The sequence below is a fragment of the Phaenicophaeus curvirostris genome, chromosome 3, assembly GCF_032191515.1.
Source record: "Phaenicophaeus curvirostris isolate KB17595 chromosome 3, BPBGC_Pcur_1.0, whole genome shotgun sequence".
Lineage (NCBI taxonomy): Eukaryota > Metazoa > Chordata > Aves > Cuculiformes > Cuculidae > Phaenicophaeus > Phaenicophaeus curvirostris.
The window spans coordinates 55,510,046-55,530,242 of NC_091394.1; the positions used below are offsets into that span (position 1 = coordinate 55,510,046).

Genomic DNA, 20,197 nt, shown 5'->3' on the forward strand with positions numbered 1-20,197 from the left:
CAACCTATACGACTTTACGATTTAAGAAAAAACTTGAAGTCCCCATTAGGAACTCATCTTGGACAGGCTTTGTGTAACAGACATGAATGAACCTAATGCAACAGTTAATTGCTCACCCAGTATTTCATAAGGTTTGATCATTCGTAGCTCAAAGAACGTATTGTAGCAGTCCAGCGCTGCTAAGAACATATCCATCCACCGCATGACAGTCTGCAAACAGAAGGGCTCCTGCATACCACGGAGAGTTGGCTGAGAAAGTATCCCAGATGGACTTCTAGCATCGCTGCCACCTCCTTCAAATTTGTTAATAAGGAAAGAAACACCTGGTTTTTTTTGAACATCAGCCAGCCAAGAAGATGGAGACTTGTTTCCTGATAAAAATAAAACCATACATATGCATTCTCTATGAAAAACACATTTCAAACTAGGAAGGTGTTAGAAGCAAACAGACTGATATGCCTAAACCTTGTTGTAAACCATATCTTCTAGCAGAAAATGTATTGGTTCTGGTCTAGCCTTGGTCTTAATATTTAAATTACCAACAAGGAAGACTTCAGTTTATGAGACACTCCCACTAATTCTCAGTTAGCAAATACTGCTTTCATAGCTGGATACAACAGCAGTTCTGGGCCTCTTAAGTTCTTGTTTCTGGCTGGTAGGGAGTTCGCAATAAACCCCTTTTCTGTGCCTATAAACCCTGAGGTTCTCACAATATTTAATTCCCAATATAAGCTATTACTCACTTTCCATTTAACAGCAGTGAGTGAACAGACATTTCCTTCAAAAATAATTTTTCTTGTAATTCATATTTTGCACAGAGAACACAGAGGGAAGGCATGCATAGTATTTAGAAAGCAAAGATAACAGTGTACTCTGACTTACAATACCTGGTAATAAAGGAACAAACTCATAGAAGAGCTCCATGGCTTTATGTCGGCACTCTGTCTGAGGTCGTCCACACTGCACTAAGAGCCACATGACAACATCCAGAAGACGCACTGACTTAGTAGCTGGAAATCCTCTGCACAAAAATATTAGGGATTAACAGTCCTCATGAAATCTACCAAGAAGCCACAGTCTTCCAGGTGAAAAAAATCAAAACGTTTCATGAGTATTATGAGTGTCCTTCTATCTATCCAACCACAACCCATGTGCACTACCTGGACGAGCTCTTCAACAAGCACATCTTGCACTGCTTTCCTTTCTCTCCACACTACTACAGATCCTCATAGACAAGACTTTGCAGCAAAATTTTAAAAAGCAGAATTCCTTCTCTTTGTAAAGAGACAAAAAAGGAGTTTAAAGCTTAAATAAGCCTGGACAGTTTTCTATTGTCCCTAATTATCGAGTCTCCTAACTTAACACATGACACAGCAGTGAGCTAACTCCCAGACTCCATTTGTCTGTTTCTCTAGCATCACAGGACAATTCAGGTCAAAAATGACTTCCAGAGGTCTCTAGTCTAACCTCCTGCTCAAAGCAGGATCAGGTATGCAGTCAGACCAGGTGACCCAGAGCTTTACCAGTCTGATATTGAATCCATTCTTGTTTCTTCTATCTTTTCCACTACTTCATCATGTCCTTCTACTGCTAACAATTAAAACAATTAAAAAAAAAAAACATAAGAGACTTGAGAGTTTTCCTCCAAACGCTTTGTAATTCGATGCTAACATCATAAACACTGCTGTGAGGGCCACATGCTTTTCTTCCCCTTTCTTGCCAAACTAGAGCAAGCTCTCTGTTCTGAGGTCATCACACCGGAATAAATGACCATCACGATCCTTTTTTCAATATCCAATATTTCTCACCAGTGGTTCAACAGACATATCAGGAGATCTCTATAAGCCACAGTCATAGGATGAATTCCCCATTCTGTCCTAAGTATTAATGGAATTACATACATTGTTAACCAAAATGTAATACTTAAAAAGCAAAAGAAAGGCAAATTGCTGACCGTGGTACTCGCCGTTTTCCTTCCTTGTTCAGAGAAGATGCTTTATGCTTGATTATGCGCTTTAGATGATTAATAGCATCACAACATTGTTGAGTGGTACCTGTTAGAAAAAGAGAAGTGACGTGTCTAAATAAATACTAGCACCTTCACTACTCTGTGCTTCTACAGGAAATCTGCAAGGTCATAGAACAAGATCACAAAATAGCAGACAGGTCAACATGGCCTGAGCCAACCATAAGGCCTCTGCTATGAAACTGCGCATTACATTTTCCATGCTCAAAGAAACTGTAAGATTTTCCATATGAATATTTCTTCTGAAGCCAGTTTTATCATATCATTGAATCATTGAATGGTTTGGGTTGGAAGGGACCTTAAGGATCATCGAGTTCCAACGCCCCTGCCATGGGCAGGGACACCTCCCACTAGTCCAGGTTGCTCAAGGCCCCATCCACCCTGGCCTTGAACGCTTCCAGGGAGGGGGCAGCCACAGCTTCCCTGGGCAACCTGTTCCAGTGTCTCACCACTCTCGTCATGAAGAATCTCCTCCTAACGTCCAGTCTAACCTTCCCCCTTCCAATTTAAATCCATTGCCCGATAACCTATAACCACATGGCCTTGTAAAAAACCCCTCCCCAGTTTTTTTGTAGCCCCTTTCAGGTACTGGAAGGTCACTATAAGGTCTCCTTGGAGCCCTCTCTTCTCCAGGCTGAACATCCCCAACTCTCTCAGCCTGCCCTCATATAGGAGGTCCTCCAGCCCTTTAAGCATCTTCATAGTCCTCCTCTGGAGCTGAACTGTTTCTCCAAAAGAAACAAATCTTTGTAATACCAAGTTTTTGCCTTATGTTCCAATTACTATTAATTGATAAAAGTCAGAGTATGAAAATAAAAAAGAGAAAAGCAAGCTACTGAAGGATCATAAGTACTGTTGTAGAGAAGACTGACAAGGTAAATAGGAAAGGGTATTACAAAATTGAGGAAATCTCCCACAGATAAATAAATGCCAACATTCAAGCATTTGAATCACAGAATAACTATCTTAGAAAAGACCTTTGAGATCATAGAGTCCAATCGTACCTGTCCACTACTAAACCATATCCTTAAGTACCTCATCTACCTGTCTTTTAAATACCTCCAGGGAGAGGTGACTCGACAATCTCCCTTGAGCAGCCTGTTCCAGTGCTTGATAATCCTTTTGGTGTAGAAATTTTCCCTAATGTCCAATATGAACTTTCCCTCACACAGCTTGAGACCATTCCCTCTCATCCTATCACCTACAGATAGAAGAGACCGACATCCACCTCTCTACAACCTCCTTTCAGGTAGTTGTAGATAGTAATAAGGTCTCTCTTCAGTCTCCTTTTCTCTAGGCTAAACAACCCCAGTTCCCTCAGCCGCTCCTCATAAGACTTGTTCTCCAGCCCCTTCACTAGCTTCACTGCCCTCGTCTGGACAGGCTCCAGCACCTCAATGTCTCTCTTGTAATGAAGAACCCAAAACTGAACACAGTATTTGAGGTGCGGCCTCACCAATGCCAAGTATGGGGGCAGAATCGCTTCCGTGGTCCTGCTGACCATACTGTTTCTGATACAGGCCAAGATGCTGGGCACACTGTTGGCTCATATTCAGCTGTCATATGTCATTCGGTTTGTTATAAAAAAAGAGTAGACTTCAGGACCCTCATCAAACTACATTTTACAAACCTGCAAACCCAAGACTCCAATCAAAAGCACCACCAGCATCTTTAGTAGTACCATAAAACTGTAAATCATTGTAAATGTGAAAAGGCTCTCTCTCAAACATAAAATATTCCATCTTTATATGCTGCAAGGAGTCAATTCAAAGAGTTCCTAACTAAATAAATACAAAAGGATCTCTCTAGCAGTAATGAAAACTAATCCTTCCTTTTTTGCAAAAATAAGCACATTTACTTCTCCTCCAGTTAAAGATTTGGTTTTCCTTTTTTATTCCAAGATTCAACAGGATGGCTTTTTAGTTCATTACACAGTTAGTTAATTATAGCTCACCTAATGATTTCTCATCTGTATGGGTTAAGGCTAGACTTTCCAGAAATACAACCAATGCTTCAAATACAAACTGCTCCACCAGAGAATTTTCTTCCCTTTAAAAATCAGGAATAAATATGGTGAGAAACATGAGTGGAAGAAGCACTAGGTGTAAAATTCTAGTTAAAAAACAAATTAAAATATTGTAGAGATTAACTGCAAACGATTTTTGTATGAAAATATACATGTAAATCATTCTCAAAGAACAGCAATGGATATCTGCTGACCACCTTCAATAGGCAGAACCTCCTATCAGCTTGTGATAGAAATTTAAACTTCTATATATATTACAATTAAAAATTAATGATCTGAGTAACTCAATTTTATACCTATCGTATTCAGTAATAGAATGAGTGCTAGTGGATGATTGAGTTCTATCCTCAATTACTGTAATCTCCTTGAACCTTCAACCCGAGTTAGCTACTGTTCTCAGCTTTGTTTACTTACCTAAACTCTCTGTAGATGCTGTTAAAAGCAAGTGCTGCACCCAGTCTCTTGAAAGCACTAGGATGAAGAGCAAGACTGTACAACCGTTTAAAAAGAGACTTGGTGTTTACTGGGCTTTTCTCCAGCTGTCTTGGTGTTGTCTGTTTAATAGACCATTTCAAAAATTCTCGTACACACTGTCCACAGAAATCTCTCAAAGTGCTGTCAACCGGATCCACTATACCACTCTGAAATTACACATCATTATTTCATTATAAGAATGAAAAAGAAAAGACATTGACTCAGAGAAGTTATTACAGCAGTTTATATAGACAGAATTATTTAAGTTTAAAAAAATGTCCTCACACTTTCCAGAAGTAATAAAGCCTCCAAATCACTACTGTTCAAAGAAAGGGGTATTTCCAGCCTTCACAGCACTGCATTAGGCCTCACAGAGCTGTATTTCTATTTCCATCTCAGCTACTGAACAGTTTAGAAGCCTTGTCCAAGCCACTTAATTTTCTGATGAGCCAGTTTCCTCTGGTTTAGAGGTGGCATGGCAATACTGACTTTAATTTAGTAAAGTACTGCAAAACCTCCTGGCCTACAGTGCCTCCAGCCACTTCAGGTCAGTGCAAAAGCCAGTTTTACACGTAAAGCTTTTGCACCTAGTGAAAGCAAATTAGCTTGAAAGAAAACGAAGCACAGATTGACATCAACTTTCATTCAGCATGGGGGAAAAGCTATGCATTTCAGAAGTTCCTTGTATACACTGATGATAAAAACAACATTTCATTAATTCCAGAAGCACTTTTAAAGATGTTACCTGCACTTTAAGAACGTGAAAGAAACAGCAATCCATCATAGAAATCCCAGTTAAGAAATAATAAAAGATCACCTGCTTTCCTTCTTTCATGCAAATAGGGAGCCATTTTATCTGTTGATTTGCTCCTGGCTCTTTCAGTAGTAAAATAATACTAGTTAGAAACAAAGTCATATGGCACAGAAAAAAAAAAAGGAAGACTTAAGACCTACCAAGATAGCTTCCAGGAACACCACCGTATCTTGACTTTCAAATTTTTTGTTGTTTGTAAACCAGTGAATGAGTTGCATGACTAAAGGCTCATACAACTGTCTTGTTACCTGAAAAGAGTAAAAGCCAACTACATTTGAAGGATTAACATATTTTTATGTTGTTTTTCTACTCAAAATATGTAAGAATAAAAAAATACTTCTTCGGAAAAATTCTGTAAAATAAGTAATCAGCTTCATATTATATTCCCTTATGAAGGATTAAAAAAAAAAAATCTGGTTAACTACTTTCTATTCAACCAACCTCAAAGATCTCCAAGCATATTTTCAGTATCTTCTAAGACAGAAAAAAAACATTGCATGCCACAGACTGATATGACAAAATACAGCCAAAGAAACAGGGAAATTTAGTTTTAAGCTGTTTTTTGATCTAAAATCTCTCTTGATCTTTACCATATACATCGCTGTATTTCAACAATTCTACCAGTAAGTCAATCTGATCAGGTACTGTCATACTATCACATGAAGAACCATTAAATATACTTGCTTACATATATAAATGCCCAAGATACACGGTGCATGCCTGTGTGCATTGGTTTGGACCAATCCAGATATCATTTACCTACAGTTTATGTTCAGCCAACTGTCAGCAAAAAGTTTCACCTAAACTTTTAACACAGCTTCCTGTATATTTTAACAGAACACAAATCTCTTCGGTCTAAAACCAGAATCTGATGGGTCCAAACAGCAGTCTGAAAAGGCACGAGACCTTTTTTCAATGAAGCCAAACCTTCGTGTCTACTCTATTTTGTGTAAAGGAGGAAAAAAACCAAGTTCAGATATTTGTATTAAATATACTATCCTTAGCTAATAAAGAGGCAGCTTCAAATTCCCTCCCAAACGCTTGTCTTGTGGATTATAGCTTTGCATTCACCCAATACTGAAATAATCAACTTCACCTCAAATTAACATTACAGAAAAATAAATTACTTAAATACAGCAATAAAGAGCAGCTACTAACACAAACTCTTTGAATGAACTTTGATATGTGAATCTTGAAACCCTCATGTATTTGTACACTCGTCTGAGTTACTCTGAATTACACTCCATTACGGAAGGCTTTGAAAATGATTCCACCCCATTTCCCCACAATCCTGAAAAACTATCCCTAAATAAAATTCCAGCTTACAAAACACATTTGGGGAAAAAAAAAAAAGCCACACGTCAGGAGAACTTCTAAACAACATTATAAATCAATTCCCACATTTAGAGGTATTTTAAACATCTAAAATGCTTGTAAATGAATCTGTTTACCTGGTCTACATCACAAGCAAGACGAAGCAGTACTGGAAATATTCGCTTATGTAATTGATACATGGGTGGGGGACCCTGACGTCCTTCTGGCATTTGAGATGCTTTCCCCAACATATACGTGACTATGCTATGTAGCAGCTCACATGCTGCAACCTGAAATTCAAAAGTCCTTTTGGTTATGCATCCATTACTTTCACAGAGAAGACAAAATTGTTAGCAGGAGAGAATGAGTCACAATAAAGGGTGTACTTGAGAAATCACTCCAAGATATACTAAATCACTGTTCCAGGAACAGATCATGTCCTGGAAATAATTTGTGCACATTCTAACTGGCCTTTCTCCAAATGTTTTAGTCTCTATTGTGGGCAGTCGCTTTCAGCTGGAGAAAAATCCATCATTGGATAAGCCACTCATCATTGTGTTCTCAAGGATACTTCCGTTCTCTCTTTGGATATTAACATCCCAGCAAAGCAGCAAAATATTTACTTAAGTGCTCTGCTGGACTGGGCCCACAAGTTCATAAGCATGAGAAAGAGGCCAAACAATGCTGAAGATCAACTACTTGAAAATTTTCATTTTTATGTTAAGTTTAACTCTCAAAGCACAAAGCTATGTGAGAAAGCTAAAAGCAACTTCTGCTCTTTAGCTTTTAAACACTCGGAATAATATCATGGAAGAGCACTGAAGAAGCACATTGCTTTCTATGAATTAATTAAAACAGGTCTGTCTTAACAAGAAAGACGTTTTTATGCAGCATTTACCAACTCGCATGAAAAAAGATGCAGAAAAACATCAATACTTTTGTTTGTCTGTCACTTGCAGAAAGAGCCAGTTCAGTCACACGAGGCAAGAATAAATCCAAATAGATGACAGGTTTCATATCTGCAAATGGTACAGCAAAGCTCAGACGTTTCTCAGTGTCCCAAGATACACATTTCTTGATCATCTCCTCTGCAGAGGTAGCTAATGCATTAGAAAAAGAACAACAGAAAAATTAACCTTATGTACTACACATAAATCTCAGTCAAAAAAACCCTTAAGATTCCAAGTTCAACTGAGACTGCATAAGTTGTTAACGCTTAATAAATTACTGGATGTCACAAGTACCAGAAATACTCAAGGCTGGTTTTATTTACACATTCAAACAGATGTTAACCACCACATACAAAAAAATAATTGCAGCCAGCATTTCAGGGGACAGTTGTAGCAGCCCCCAGTTTTAATACAGGCAAGTCTGGAGACAATTATAAACCCAAAAAACATTGAATAACACTTGATTTAAAATACTTCTTTAAGACATCCAGTACACTACTTAATCTACCACCATTGCAAAGAAAAAACTTGAAGATCAGATCAGACAAGAAGATCCAACATACAGACTCGTACAGTTCCACAGAAAATTACTACTTTGATGGCTATGTCCTCCAAGGACAACTGCCACACTTACTCCCTTCTCTGCCTGTGTTCCCATATTCATTAGTTTGGTTAACAAAGTATGACCACACTTAGTATTTAATTTCCAGGGAATAATGCTACTATTCCCACAGTATTACTGAATAAGCAACAGAGAAGCACTTCACTGAAAGAAAAAACAAATGTAAGCACTAAAAGTATGGAAACGACATTATTGTTTTAGACTGACTAAATTTTGCACCGAACTATCCTTTAAAACTCATGGTCAGGCACTGATACTATTCAATTTTTGTGTTAATGAGATTTTATGATATTTAATAATTAAATTATAAAGTTTATTCAAAGACTGAACAGAGAAGAACAGAAAATACTTGTTTTGAGGAGACACTCAAATGGAGCTCTAGTATCCAGACATATTAAAGGCATGGTGCACCCTAAACTCACAAGGCAAGAATTAAGCTTGCCAAGATTTACACAATTCACAGGCTGCAGTTCCAAAAATCTGGATTAAGTGAGAACTGTAGTAAAAAGGTGCAAACAAGTACTGAAGAGTCACAGCCTGGGGCAGTTTTGAAATGGCTGGGCAGCCAGAATGAGAAAGGGGGGTGAATAAATAAAACCATATACTCAGATGCACATAGCCTTTGCCTTTTACAGGAGTTTTCTACTCACTTACTGCATTCTACACTAAGTTAGTGAATACTTTGCTCTCCTAAACTCCAGAAATGAATAAAAGCAATTTTGTTTAAATATGAGAAACAAAAAATAGCTTTCCCTGAAAAGCTCATGCACTCTCATCAAGTGATGTTGAGATCTCACTGATATCTGCTTTCAAGAGAGACAGCAATGGCATATAAATATTTTTATTTACACCAACAGAACACTCACCAGTAATTAAGTTGTGGTTGATCTGCCCTCCCAAAGATCCAAGAAGGCGTGCTACTCTAGTTCTTACTGCTTCCAAGGTGGAAATGTCATCCTAAATAATTCAACAGATTTATATTAGTGAAGACTTACTTCTGTATGGATGCAACTTGGTTTATGTAGTAAGTGTAAGTTTCATGGCGCTTATTAAAATATGGATAAAGACTGCAAAAAGAAGAAGTTTTCATAATATAATCAATCTAGCAGCAGTGCTGACTCACACAATTTCTCCAGTACCCTTTTCTGTTTCCTTCCCATTCTCACCCTAGAATATGACATCTTTCCAGCTGTGCTTATGTAACAGCTTTTTGAGCCACACTGTAGAATAGGATTCACTGAACTGATCCAAGGTAGAAATAACCCTCAGAAAAAAAGTACGTACACAAGAAAGGTAGAAAAACAGGGGTAAGTGACTGTCTCACATTTAACTCTAAAAAGAAAACAGAATTCTTACCAATGAAGAAGTCTTTGCTCTTCTTAAACGCTGTATCAGAACTTTATTAAATCCCTTCTGGGCTGCTCGAGAAAGCTTCCTTACTTCCCAGTTATCCTGGGATTCAACTGATGAACAAAACCACAGGATATTAATAATGTTTATTGTAGCCACACCTTGTGTACCTACTCAGTTTCTTTAAGAAAACCCACCCTGGTTTTGCTCATACTTATTTTTAAGATGCAACTATTATTCTTTCATTTTAAATCTTTGTTAAGGAAAACTAACCTGTATGAATGATAACTAAGCTGATTTAAGGATACAAAGGATAAATTAACAGACAAGTGGCATATAAAATGGGTACAGTTAATGACTGTTCAGCAGTGGCAAATAAATCCTCGTTTAAGAAAAAGATAAATTTTGGAGTGTAAGAGAAGTTATATTGTTCCAACCGCAGGAAGCGCACAATACAAACACAAAAGTATGCCACATTCCTATCTTTAGGCATAACTATGAAAAAAAAAAAATTTGTTTCCCTCAAAACTGGTATTTTTTGTCTGTATGTACCTGTAGATGCAGAATTTTTCAAATAACCATCAAGAAGAGGTAGAACATCCTTGTAGTAAGGTTGCATTATATGTCTTGGGATGTGAGCTGACCAGTCTTCCAGAGCATCCAGTGCCAGATCAGCCATTGGGATACAGCTAAGGCCCAGCTTAAACGCATTCTACAGGTCAAATTTAAAACCATCAGTCTTTCATTTTCATCAAGTACTACTATTTAAAGGTAAACCCCTTCCCCATATTTTAAAGCATTGATCATACAATAAATTTTCCTTTTTAATAACTTTTGTTTGCTTAACATCTCACTCAAGATCAGCACAGGCACTAAGAAAGTCAGCTTAGTGCAAAAGCAAATTCTAGCAGTTCTCTTGTTCATACAAAAAGCATCCATTTGTATTCTAATCCCACTGAAGAAAATACTAAGCTTAATAGTTAACTTACCTGCTCAACAGAATACTAACATCGTCCCAGAGATTTTTTTATGTGTTTTAGAAAGAAGAAGTGTTAGGTGTGTATCACTTTGACCCACCTGCAGTGCGGGAATATATGCTTTGATATCAAGCATGATGATGTCATGGGGTAAAGAAAGCAAAAAACTCAGACAGGATGCCAACAACTCATCCTTGTACTGTTTCATTTTTGCTGCAACCTGAAATTCAGATAAAGAGATCAAGAACAAGCCTTCTAAGATCTTGATTTAGCTATATCAATATCCACGTAAAATAAATGACTCAAACCCTGTACTGGAATCTCATTCACTTGCCAACAGGTACCAGAAATAACCTAATGCACAATTATACAGTTATATTATACATGAATAGGTGACCAATACATCCCTTTGGGCATGAAAAAGACAGAAAAAGACAGAAAAAGACAGAAAAAGACAGAAAAAGACAGAAAAAGACAGAAAAAGACAGAAAAAGACAGAAAAAGACAGAAAAAGACAGAAAAAGACAGAAAAAGACAGAAAAAGACCTTAAATCCCCACTATGTTGCATAATATGAAGAGCTGGAATACTTCCATTGCATCTGTAAGATTTCTCAGAAGATAGTTCTGATTGAGTTGCCTACAAAATCACTTACCTCTTTTCCAAACTTTGCAAACAGTGCAAAGCAAGACCTCTTTTCTGGGTCTTCAGGACATTTGCTGAGACTCCTTGGACTGACACCCTACCAAACAGTAACCACAAGTGCATAGTATTAAAAAAAATCACAGTATGCAGTAAAAATATGAAGCACAAGTTCAACTCGGAATACATACATCACCATCTAATGTGAAACTGGCATCAGTGAAAACTTGAAACGCATGTTTGTTGTCTCAAATTACTTTTTTTAATACATTTAGTATTACCGAAATAAGTAAGATACGGAGGACTTTAAAATAACTTTTCAATTACTTAAATTTTCTCCTTGTCTACCCATCAACCAAAGCATAAAAGAAAAGAAATCCCTGATAGTGATGTCCATGTAGCAAGAACGCCGGTGGAACAAGAAAGGAGTAATTCCTGACAGCATCTACAGTACAAGCATCTACACCAATGAGTTCCCAAATCTGCTTCACTTAGTGCCATTACCAGCTGTGGATGGGCCATTTCTGGGTTCTGTGGTGGGCTACACACACAATGGGATGAAAATACCTCACTTCACAAAAGCTTCCACATCACAAATGGTGCACCCACCAACAGAGCATCGTATTTCTTGGGGAAATCACTGAGTGGAATACAAGCACGCCCCAGAAGTCGAGTATTTAACCTATTCATGTCTCTGTTGTTCTAGATAGACTTTCTGATATCCAAGCTATCTTCTGTACCACCTGCACTGCAAGAGTATTTCCCACGCCGCTGTTCATCCAGCTCAGGGTTTTGGAAAGAGCATTACACATGACTAGTGCCTCTTCAGAAACTGGGTTTCTAGTTTGAATTTTTACTTTCTATGTGCTTGTAACTGCAGAGGCACAGGATGCTATCAACATTTGAAAAACCTGGGTAACAGTTTCAATGAACTATTTCCCATACTGCATAAAAAGACCATACATGAACAACTGCACCATCATTAACAGACATTACCCATCCACTTGGAAAAGAGATCTCACCTCAAAGTATTTTATTTTCTTGGCAATTTTCATTGTAACAGAGAGCAGCTTGTAGAATCCGCTGATAAGAGGAAGTCTCGTTGAATGTATAATAAGCTCATAACCAAAGGAATATACCCATGGGTTAAAGTATTCAACATGCTTCTCTGGAAGTAGCTCTCTAAAACAGATGCACAGAAGACATACAGGGAGGTAGGTTGGGAAAGAAACTGAATAAAGTATCTGTTTTATTTTTTTCAAAAACTTTCAAGTCAGTGCAAGAAGGACAAGTATTGCTATAACAGAGCAGCTCCAACAATAAGGGATAATTACATGCTCCCTTCTGCAGCAAGCATAGGAAGATTTTTATTTTGCTTTACAGTGTAAAGTCATTTCTTCCTCATTATATCTCTTTATTGAATTTATACACACGTACTCACATATCACATTTCATTACTAAGACTGCAGTATCCCTAGCAGAAATCAACTGGACTTCCACAGGCAAAGAATGCTGTGCTTTTCACTTAATGCCTCACACTATGAAGACCATATTTCTGGTCTCTGAAGTATTCAGTACATAGGGTCAGCATAATACTAAAAGTAACAATATATACTGAAAGACAATTGCATCCAGATAATGAAAGTGAATGGCTTCTCCCATACACTTAAAAAAAAAAAAGAGCTGATGAGCTAGAATATTTTTACCTATGACCTAGATATCTGAAGAACATTTACTGTCTCTCTGCTAATTACCTTGTGCACTTTGAAATACAGCAAATCATCGTAAGTCAGAAACAGGCACCTTATATAAATCTAACTTTAAAATTTCTTCCAATCACTTTGTAACTTCCAAACTATATAAAAACATACTAATACCTGCAGAATTCCACTAGATTTATAAAGGCAATAAAGTCTGTTGGCTTCATTGGCTGAAGGTTGGAAGCAGGGTCAGAAGTAGGCCCAACCAAAGCACTGTCAGTTCCATTCTCATCCTGAAAATAAATATCGAGGCAAGAACACTGAATCTGTGACAAAACAGAAAGCATTTACACCTTTTTTCCAGAAAAACAGACTGCCTCTTCCTCTTAGTCTAGCCGCTACTTGCTAGTATGATGCAGACAAATGACAAATAATTGGCATATCAATAATTCAAAAAAATAACATAGGATGCTTGCTCATAAGGAAAAAGTGAGTACAAAAATAAAAACCAGTAGATGCCACAGTAGGCATCAGATTCTGTGAACTTCCGCTGATTCCAATTTTTCTGCCTCCTAACACTATAATGCAATATCCAGAAATACAAAGTAGAAAATTTTGACTGTATTTCCATTACACTTCAAGGACACTATGAGGAGGTTTATAAGCACAATGACAACAAAATAGAGAATGTTATTTTGGTTCCCCTACAACAACAGAAATTAATGGACAAGTTATCAGGTCTCACCTGTTCATTAACATCCAGTTTCTGAATAGTCAAGTCCAACTTCTCAATAATCTTCAAAAGAGATTTTATAAGTTCATCATACAGCAAGCGATTCAGGGACTGCAGTGGTGAATCTGCAGCAAGGAAGTTTTCATCTTCAAAACCACACTCCTTTGTAGGAGGAAAAAAGTACACATTTCAAAACACTACGAGAATTATTTCTTGAATTTATAAACCAAGATTTCAAACCATAATTCATCTTTATACATTTCTCAGCTATGGAAGCCTAAATTCACCCGTTTCATTCATTTATCAGCCACAAAATCCAACTAAAACCAGAAAACAGTTTTTCTACAGCATGACATCTGAAAAAATTCTAGTGTTAGAAAAGCAGTGATAAGATTCAGGATTACTTTTCCTTTTGCGTTTCCATATTAACTATGCTTTTACCTTCATTTTGTCGCAGTTCAGTAGACTTCTAAAGAGATACAGATAGTCCTTATAAGTTGGTATCTTCCATCTCCTTGTCCCAACCTCTTCAGCTTCAGATTCAGAAGTTTCTTTTCCAAAAAAATCCTGAAAGGACACAATATTTTTCAGAAACACTGTATATGTAACTACCTAACTCAAGCCAAAACATGATGTAAAGTTACCCCTGTAGGTAGAAACATAAACCACCTACTTTTTGCACTTAATCAGCCTGAGGAGAGCAAAAAACAATCAACTCCCTTCAAAAATCTCTAAAGCTCTTCTCCTTCTGATGGTCAGTTATTTGAGAAACTCTATAGTCTCCTGCTTCACAGAATTTAAAGGCCTTAATGCAAATATTCAGTAAAACTTTTAAATTAAGTGTCCAGAATTTGTTAACCTGAAAGAAAGCTGTGTGACCTTCGTTACAACTTACATTGTAACAAACAACCTGAGCAAACGAACTGCAGAGAATTAAACCTCATTTCCTGTTGTTTTTTTCCATTCAGTAAAGAGGCGCATCCATGCTTTACTGAGCAGATGTAGGGATCAGAGGCTACTTACAACTGGGACACAATCCAAAATTGCCAGCACTCTTTTTGCTTCTTTGGGCCTTCTCCTGTTTACTGGGCTACACCTTCAAGAACTGTAATGTATACTCTAGGAATCTAGATGAAATAAATAGGTTTAAACAGCAATCTTACCTTTGAAAATGTGATTGGCTTGGAGAAGATTCTGATTAATCCCTGATGCACTGAAACAACAACAACAAAAATGTCTGAGCAGACTTCAAAAGCATACATATTACTCATTATGTTAGCAATTAATTAAACCAGTCTTCTACTTTCTATATTCTGTCATGACAAGGAAGAGGCAAAAGAATACAGACTTTTTCTTTAAGACAATTCTAGGCAAAACCAGAAGTGTAACTCTAGAATTTTCACAGGGAACCGATTTTGAATTTGCCTCTTGCTATTTTTTCTCAATACTGCTTTGACTTTTTCCTGCATGTGAATGCAGTGATGACCACGGTATTGTCCATAGTGCCCATACTGAAAAGGGCAATGACTCCCAATGACTCTTACAGTAAAACACGAGCTTAGGATCCCCATTCCAGCACAGTGCTTTGGATGCACATCACATCCCAAACCAAGAATATGGAAAACAAGAAAAATTCCACAACAATAGAGAAAAGCCACTGTAAATAACTGAAAAAAAATTTAAAATCATTTCTAAAAATTATTTTAAATTAAACGTTAGCATTCTAGAGACTACTGAATTGTCAGCTACCAATGCCGACACATCCATTATTACATTTGCAGGACTGTGTCTGACTAACCGAATATTTGGAATTTTCATTTTTACTGTGTACAGTTTCCAGAGCATAAACAGATGGCATTTCTGACAGAGATGACACTCACCTTATTTTCCGTGACATTTTGTAGGTGCAACTGCAAGAATATTGAACAGATCTTTGTGTATTTTTCTGTGAAGTTCCTTTCCCCTTGAAATCCTTCACAGTATCACAAAAACGTATTCTCTTGCCCTTAATAGCCACTCTGCTATCCAAAGCAGTTGTTAAATGTATTCCCTAAGTGATTTCACAATGGAAATTGAAAAATAACATGAGAACCCTAAGCCTCCATTATTTGAGGATGGGAAAAGCTTCATTTTTGACCACAGATGGCTATTGGGCATCTCTCTCAGAAAGGGTTTATCAATTTAGAAAAAAGAAAAACAAAGAACAATGAAAAACCCAACCAGAAAACCACCCATCTCAAAATACAGCAAAGATAGTATCATAGACTCACCCACAGTGCTGATAAAACTCCAGAGAACTGGACCTTTTCCTGAGAGAGCTAGAAATACCTTTATTATAGATCTGCAACAGACTAACTGCATTTTTTCACTGTATTGTGGAAAACTATTGATCTGCAGCACAACTAGATGTTCAAGAACTGGAGTGTACACTTCAGGAATCTAGAAGAAATAAAACCGAAATACCTCACATGAAGACAATGGTTATAACTCAGTATCAATGTGAAGAATTAAATGATTTCAGCAAGACAGTTTAAGAGTCACAACCTGTTCTGAGAACAATAAAAGACTTGGCAAGTGAATTCATTGTAGATACAGAAAATCCAAACAAAACAGACTAAGAAAGTTTCCTGAAACACGGTATGAAAAGTAGCTCCTAAATTTATTTGTGCTTCAGTGGAACCAGTCTTAGGCTTAACTAAATCAGTACTTTTCTAATAAACAGTAATAAGACTATAGTATAATCTGTTCATCCGTAATAATTTGAAAACAGAATGTAAGTGCAAGCCTCTACCCCAATTTAACTTCCCAGCTCCAGCTGGGATCCAGAAAGCCCTCATTGGAACACAGACAGCATAACATCAAAGAAAAATCAAAGTATCAGCCTCAGAGAACATGCTACATATCAGTATGAAAAACACCACATCAACAGAGTAGTACAAATGACATAAAAAGAAGGGTAAGGCTAGGTCCAAATAAACAGCTTTGCCTCAAATATATAAAAACCTATCCACATTTGGCTATCATGGTTTTGATTACAATGCACTGTAACATTTTTAGTATATTTTGTACATTTTCTTTACTCACATAAAATCTAATAAAGTATTCTGATATTCTTCCCATTCCCTAGGAGCTCAATATCATTGCATTTTAGGTAATGAAACACCTTCTATTGTGTCTAAGTTCACAGCTATTACCTCCTCTCACATCTATAAGCTGCACATAAAAGAAATCGAGTGGTACTTTAAATACTCCACTTACTGTATCTATATGGAATATCACACTTGCAATGGACTGGAGGAAACTCGGTAAGTGATACAGATGGTCATCTATTGTTTCTGCTTCAGTAAGGAACATTTGCTTACAACGTTGAAGGAGCTCAACATACATGTTGTCAACATCCTTAGAACATATAGCTTTACAGGGCTTACAGAGAGAAAATATAACACCGATTTAGTGACTTCATACAGGCAAGCAAATGCATGCTGTCGTGCTACAACCCAGACAAGTCTTCACTAAATCATAATAAGAACAATCTTTTAAATTTTTCCAGGCACTCAATACAGCTGAATAACCTAACTTTAAAGTATTCCACTTGCTACATGAATGAGAAACATAGTGCGTAATGAACTAAAAATAGTTCACTGATGCTGTCTAATTTACTATAAGAGTACTTGAACTTCCAGTGACATCGTTTCAAATTTGGCCTACATGCTATTTGGCTTTAAATATCTTAAAAGTACATTACGGATGCTAATATTCACTTATATTTTGACCTAGCTGCACTGAAGAATTAAGTGGCTTCCCTTAATGTGGCTTAATCAATTATCATCCACAGGCTACTAACATTTAACCCAGCTGCCCAAATTCTGAACCCATAATGTGTTGAGATCTGTACAAACAGAGGATAAAGGCACAACTTGAACTAGGGCACAAGTCGAAGGTATCTGAAACAGTGCTAGAAGGAATGTAATAATGCTTACATAGTTCTGCCTTGCACCTGAATCAATTGCTGAACTTGTGTTCAGGCTAAGGCTGCAGTAGCAGCAAGAATCTTACTTTCTTCTCTAATATCTGACACTGGGCCAAGATTTAGCCTAAACAGGATAACAACTATTAGTGTGACTTAACACATCAAAGATATATAGGAATTGGAGCATTAAGATCCCTTTTACCTGTTAAAATTGGCAGTATTATCCTATGTCTGTATTTACATTATGCAATTTTAATTAACTTCTTGTGTTCTGTAACAGAAACTTTTAATAAGGTTCTTTCAATTCAGGTATTTGAAATACTTCTTTTTTTTCTGGAAACAATATCTCTAACTTAATCCGTTTCTAGCTCACATTGCAGAAGAGGGAGACTAGATTTCAATAAAGCACTTTGAAAATTCTAGAAAACAAATTTACTCTGTTCAAAAGGTAGTAAAATGGAAAGAATTCAGGTAATTGGCTACTCTATCACATTTCATAACCTTCTCTAAATAATCTTTGAGATTATTTCACCTAATCTTTGCTTTGAGAGAAGAAAAAGTAATGTTTAGAGCCGTTACATAAAAACTGGGGTACCATCAACAAGCACATCTATACAATCCTTTCTTCATAGAAACTTCATTTTTACATTCCTATTTTAACTGACTGACAACAAAACCTTGAAGTTGGTTCTTAACAGTACTTCCTGATAAACATACCTGCCCTCCACATGGATATATATGCATGGCTTCATTTATTTTCTTTTCAATTTGCAGCTGTTTCACAGATTACCTCCTAACATCCTGCAGTCAGCAATACATTTTGGCTATTCTGACTGAGATTCCTGCTCTGTAGTAAATGGATCTGAACTGTTTCCAGAGGAAAGCTGGCCTGGATTCTGCCATCTGAATACAGACAGAGCTAACAAGCAATTGTCTGTACCTAAGTGATGAAGCACATCATTAAGTTTTGGGACAGTAGTATATGAAACCACTATTTTTCCACTTCAGAACTAGTGCACAAGGAGAAGTAACTACAACCCTCAAAGCTGCAAACATTCCCACTAAATTCAGTAAGTGTTCTAATAATTTTCAACCACAATGTACTCTACGGTGCAGCTTACATTATGTTCAACAATCAAGAAACAGAAGCATTTATACAAGCTTTTTAAAATTTTTAAACGAATTGTATACGAATCCTAGCTTTAAATCCATTCAGTACTACTGCCTTATCAGAGAAAGCTTCCTGCACGTACTGCTGCAAAAAGCCCATATCCATGAATGGCAATGGACAATTCTCTGTTGCTTGAATCCATTCTCCTGATGATTCCATAGAACTGCTCCATGAAGAACTGCAAAGTAGTCTTGTGTAGCTCCACATCCTTTGCTACCATTAAAGAAACCTGTAGAGCAGATGCAAAAGAGTCGGCATTTCCAGAAACATGAAAACAGGCACCAAACAATTACAGGAAGTCTCAAAAGATACCTAGCTCGCAATACAAAGCACTTGAAACAAAATAATCATTAAACAGATTCACTGAACATTGAAGCACCAAATATTCCCACCATTTCAAGAAATTTGAGTTTGCCCAAGTCTCAGCGATCCCAGTAAAGTTACAATACCTGCTTGAGGAATGAATCTAGTGCAGAATGACTGGCTTTCTTCAGGTCCTGATGTGTGTGGCTACACCATTTACACATTGCTTCAAAGACGGAGGCATAGTTGTCCAGGAGTAAGGTACCGAACTGAGCAGCATGCCAGCTGAACAACTGTAAGCCAGCTGCAATTTAAAAACAATTCTCATTAAAACCTAGACTTACATTCCACTTTCCAAAACCAGACTAGACTATGAAGGCACACACTAGGATTCTAGGTAGGTATACTTATCGTGACTGGAAGGTAATATGTATTTCTCTAGTCATTACGGTATCAGTATCCAAACATTAAGAACTTAAGCTTAAAAACACACGTACACACCAATCCTCTTTTTTAATGTAGACCATTATGGAAACTACAGCTTTGTTCTGAAGTAATTTATAGTAACAGTAAAAAAGAAAGGCACTCTACTGGTTACAAATAATAATACTCAATTGCACAGTTCAGTTTCTGTGGTCAGGACATACACCCAAGTGCCCGCTTCCACCGAACTGTGATGCAGACAAAGAGTTCAGAATATAAGTAATTTCACAATCCCAAGTGTAAACATAAATGAAATTTAAAGATCCCTATAGAAATGTTTCTTTTTTTGGCAGGTTATCTTTAAAGAGGGTTTTACCCTTCACAGTTGCCATGGGCCTATTGCCCAAACCTTGCATTTTCACAACTCCTGCAAAAGCCCCTCACATTTCAAAGGCCAATTTCCCTCTCTTTTCATGAACTTAATTTGTTCCAAATTTCCTTCTCCTTCTTCAAGTGAAATTCCCCTTCTCTTTCAATTACTTTCCTTTGACCCAATCTACAGTCTTCTCTTTTCCATTACATGTACGGTATACAGCTCGGCACAAACTGAAATAATTTACAATCTTACCTACATGTACCGCGTATCGCTTCTGATCAACCTGTAACATTAGAAAAGGTTTGTCATATGTGATTTATTCTTCAT

At 37.1% G+C, this 20,197-nt stretch overlaps 1 protein-coding gene across 1 annotated transcript in view; it reads right to left on the reverse strand.

Moving 5' to 3' along the window:
- The window catches only part of PRKDC (protein kinase, DNA-activated, catalytic subunit), an 86,234-nt gene that overhangs the window by 60,589 nt on the left and 5,448 nt on the right, over window positions 1-20,197 (reverse strand). The window contains exons 9-31 of the mRNA XM_069854076.1: window positions 20,123-20,153; window positions 19,218-19,375; window positions 18,851-18,997; window positions 16,886-17,050; window positions 15,898-16,066; window positions 14,791-14,840; window positions 14,069-14,194; window positions 13,640-13,789; window positions 13,072-13,187; window positions 12,217-12,376; window positions 11,208-11,294; window positions 10,654-10,773; window positions 10,129-10,288; window positions 9,583-9,689; window positions 9,093-9,183; window positions 7,591-7,754; window positions 6,792-6,944; window positions 5,481-5,588; window positions 4,467-4,693; window positions 3,981-4,075; window positions 1,955-2,054; window positions 888-1,021; window positions 117-371 (exon numbers count right to left, since the gene is read on the reverse strand). Of these exons, the coding sequence (XP_069710177.1) occupies window positions 117-371; window positions 888-1,021; window positions 1,955-2,054; window positions 3,981-4,075; window positions 4,467-4,693; window positions 5,481-5,588; window positions 6,792-6,944; window positions 7,591-7,754; window positions 9,093-9,183; window positions 9,583-9,689; window positions 10,129-10,288; window positions 10,654-10,773; window positions 11,208-11,294; window positions 12,217-12,376; window positions 13,072-13,187; window positions 13,640-13,789; window positions 14,069-14,194; window positions 14,791-14,840; window positions 15,898-16,066; window positions 16,886-17,050; window positions 18,851-18,997; window positions 19,218-19,375; window positions 20,123-20,153 (3,073 nt within the window). The remainder of the gene's footprint in view (window positions 1-116; window positions 372-887; window positions 1,022-1,954; window positions 2,055-3,980; window positions 4,076-4,466; window positions 4,694-5,480; window positions 5,589-6,791; window positions 6,945-7,590; window positions 7,755-9,092; window positions 9,184-9,582; window positions 9,690-10,128; window positions 10,289-10,653; window positions 10,774-11,207; window positions 11,295-12,216; window positions 12,377-13,071; window positions 13,188-13,639; window positions 13,790-14,068; window positions 14,195-14,790; window positions 14,841-15,897; window positions 16,067-16,885; window positions 17,051-18,850; window positions 18,998-19,217; window positions 19,376-20,122; window positions 20,154-20,197) is intronic.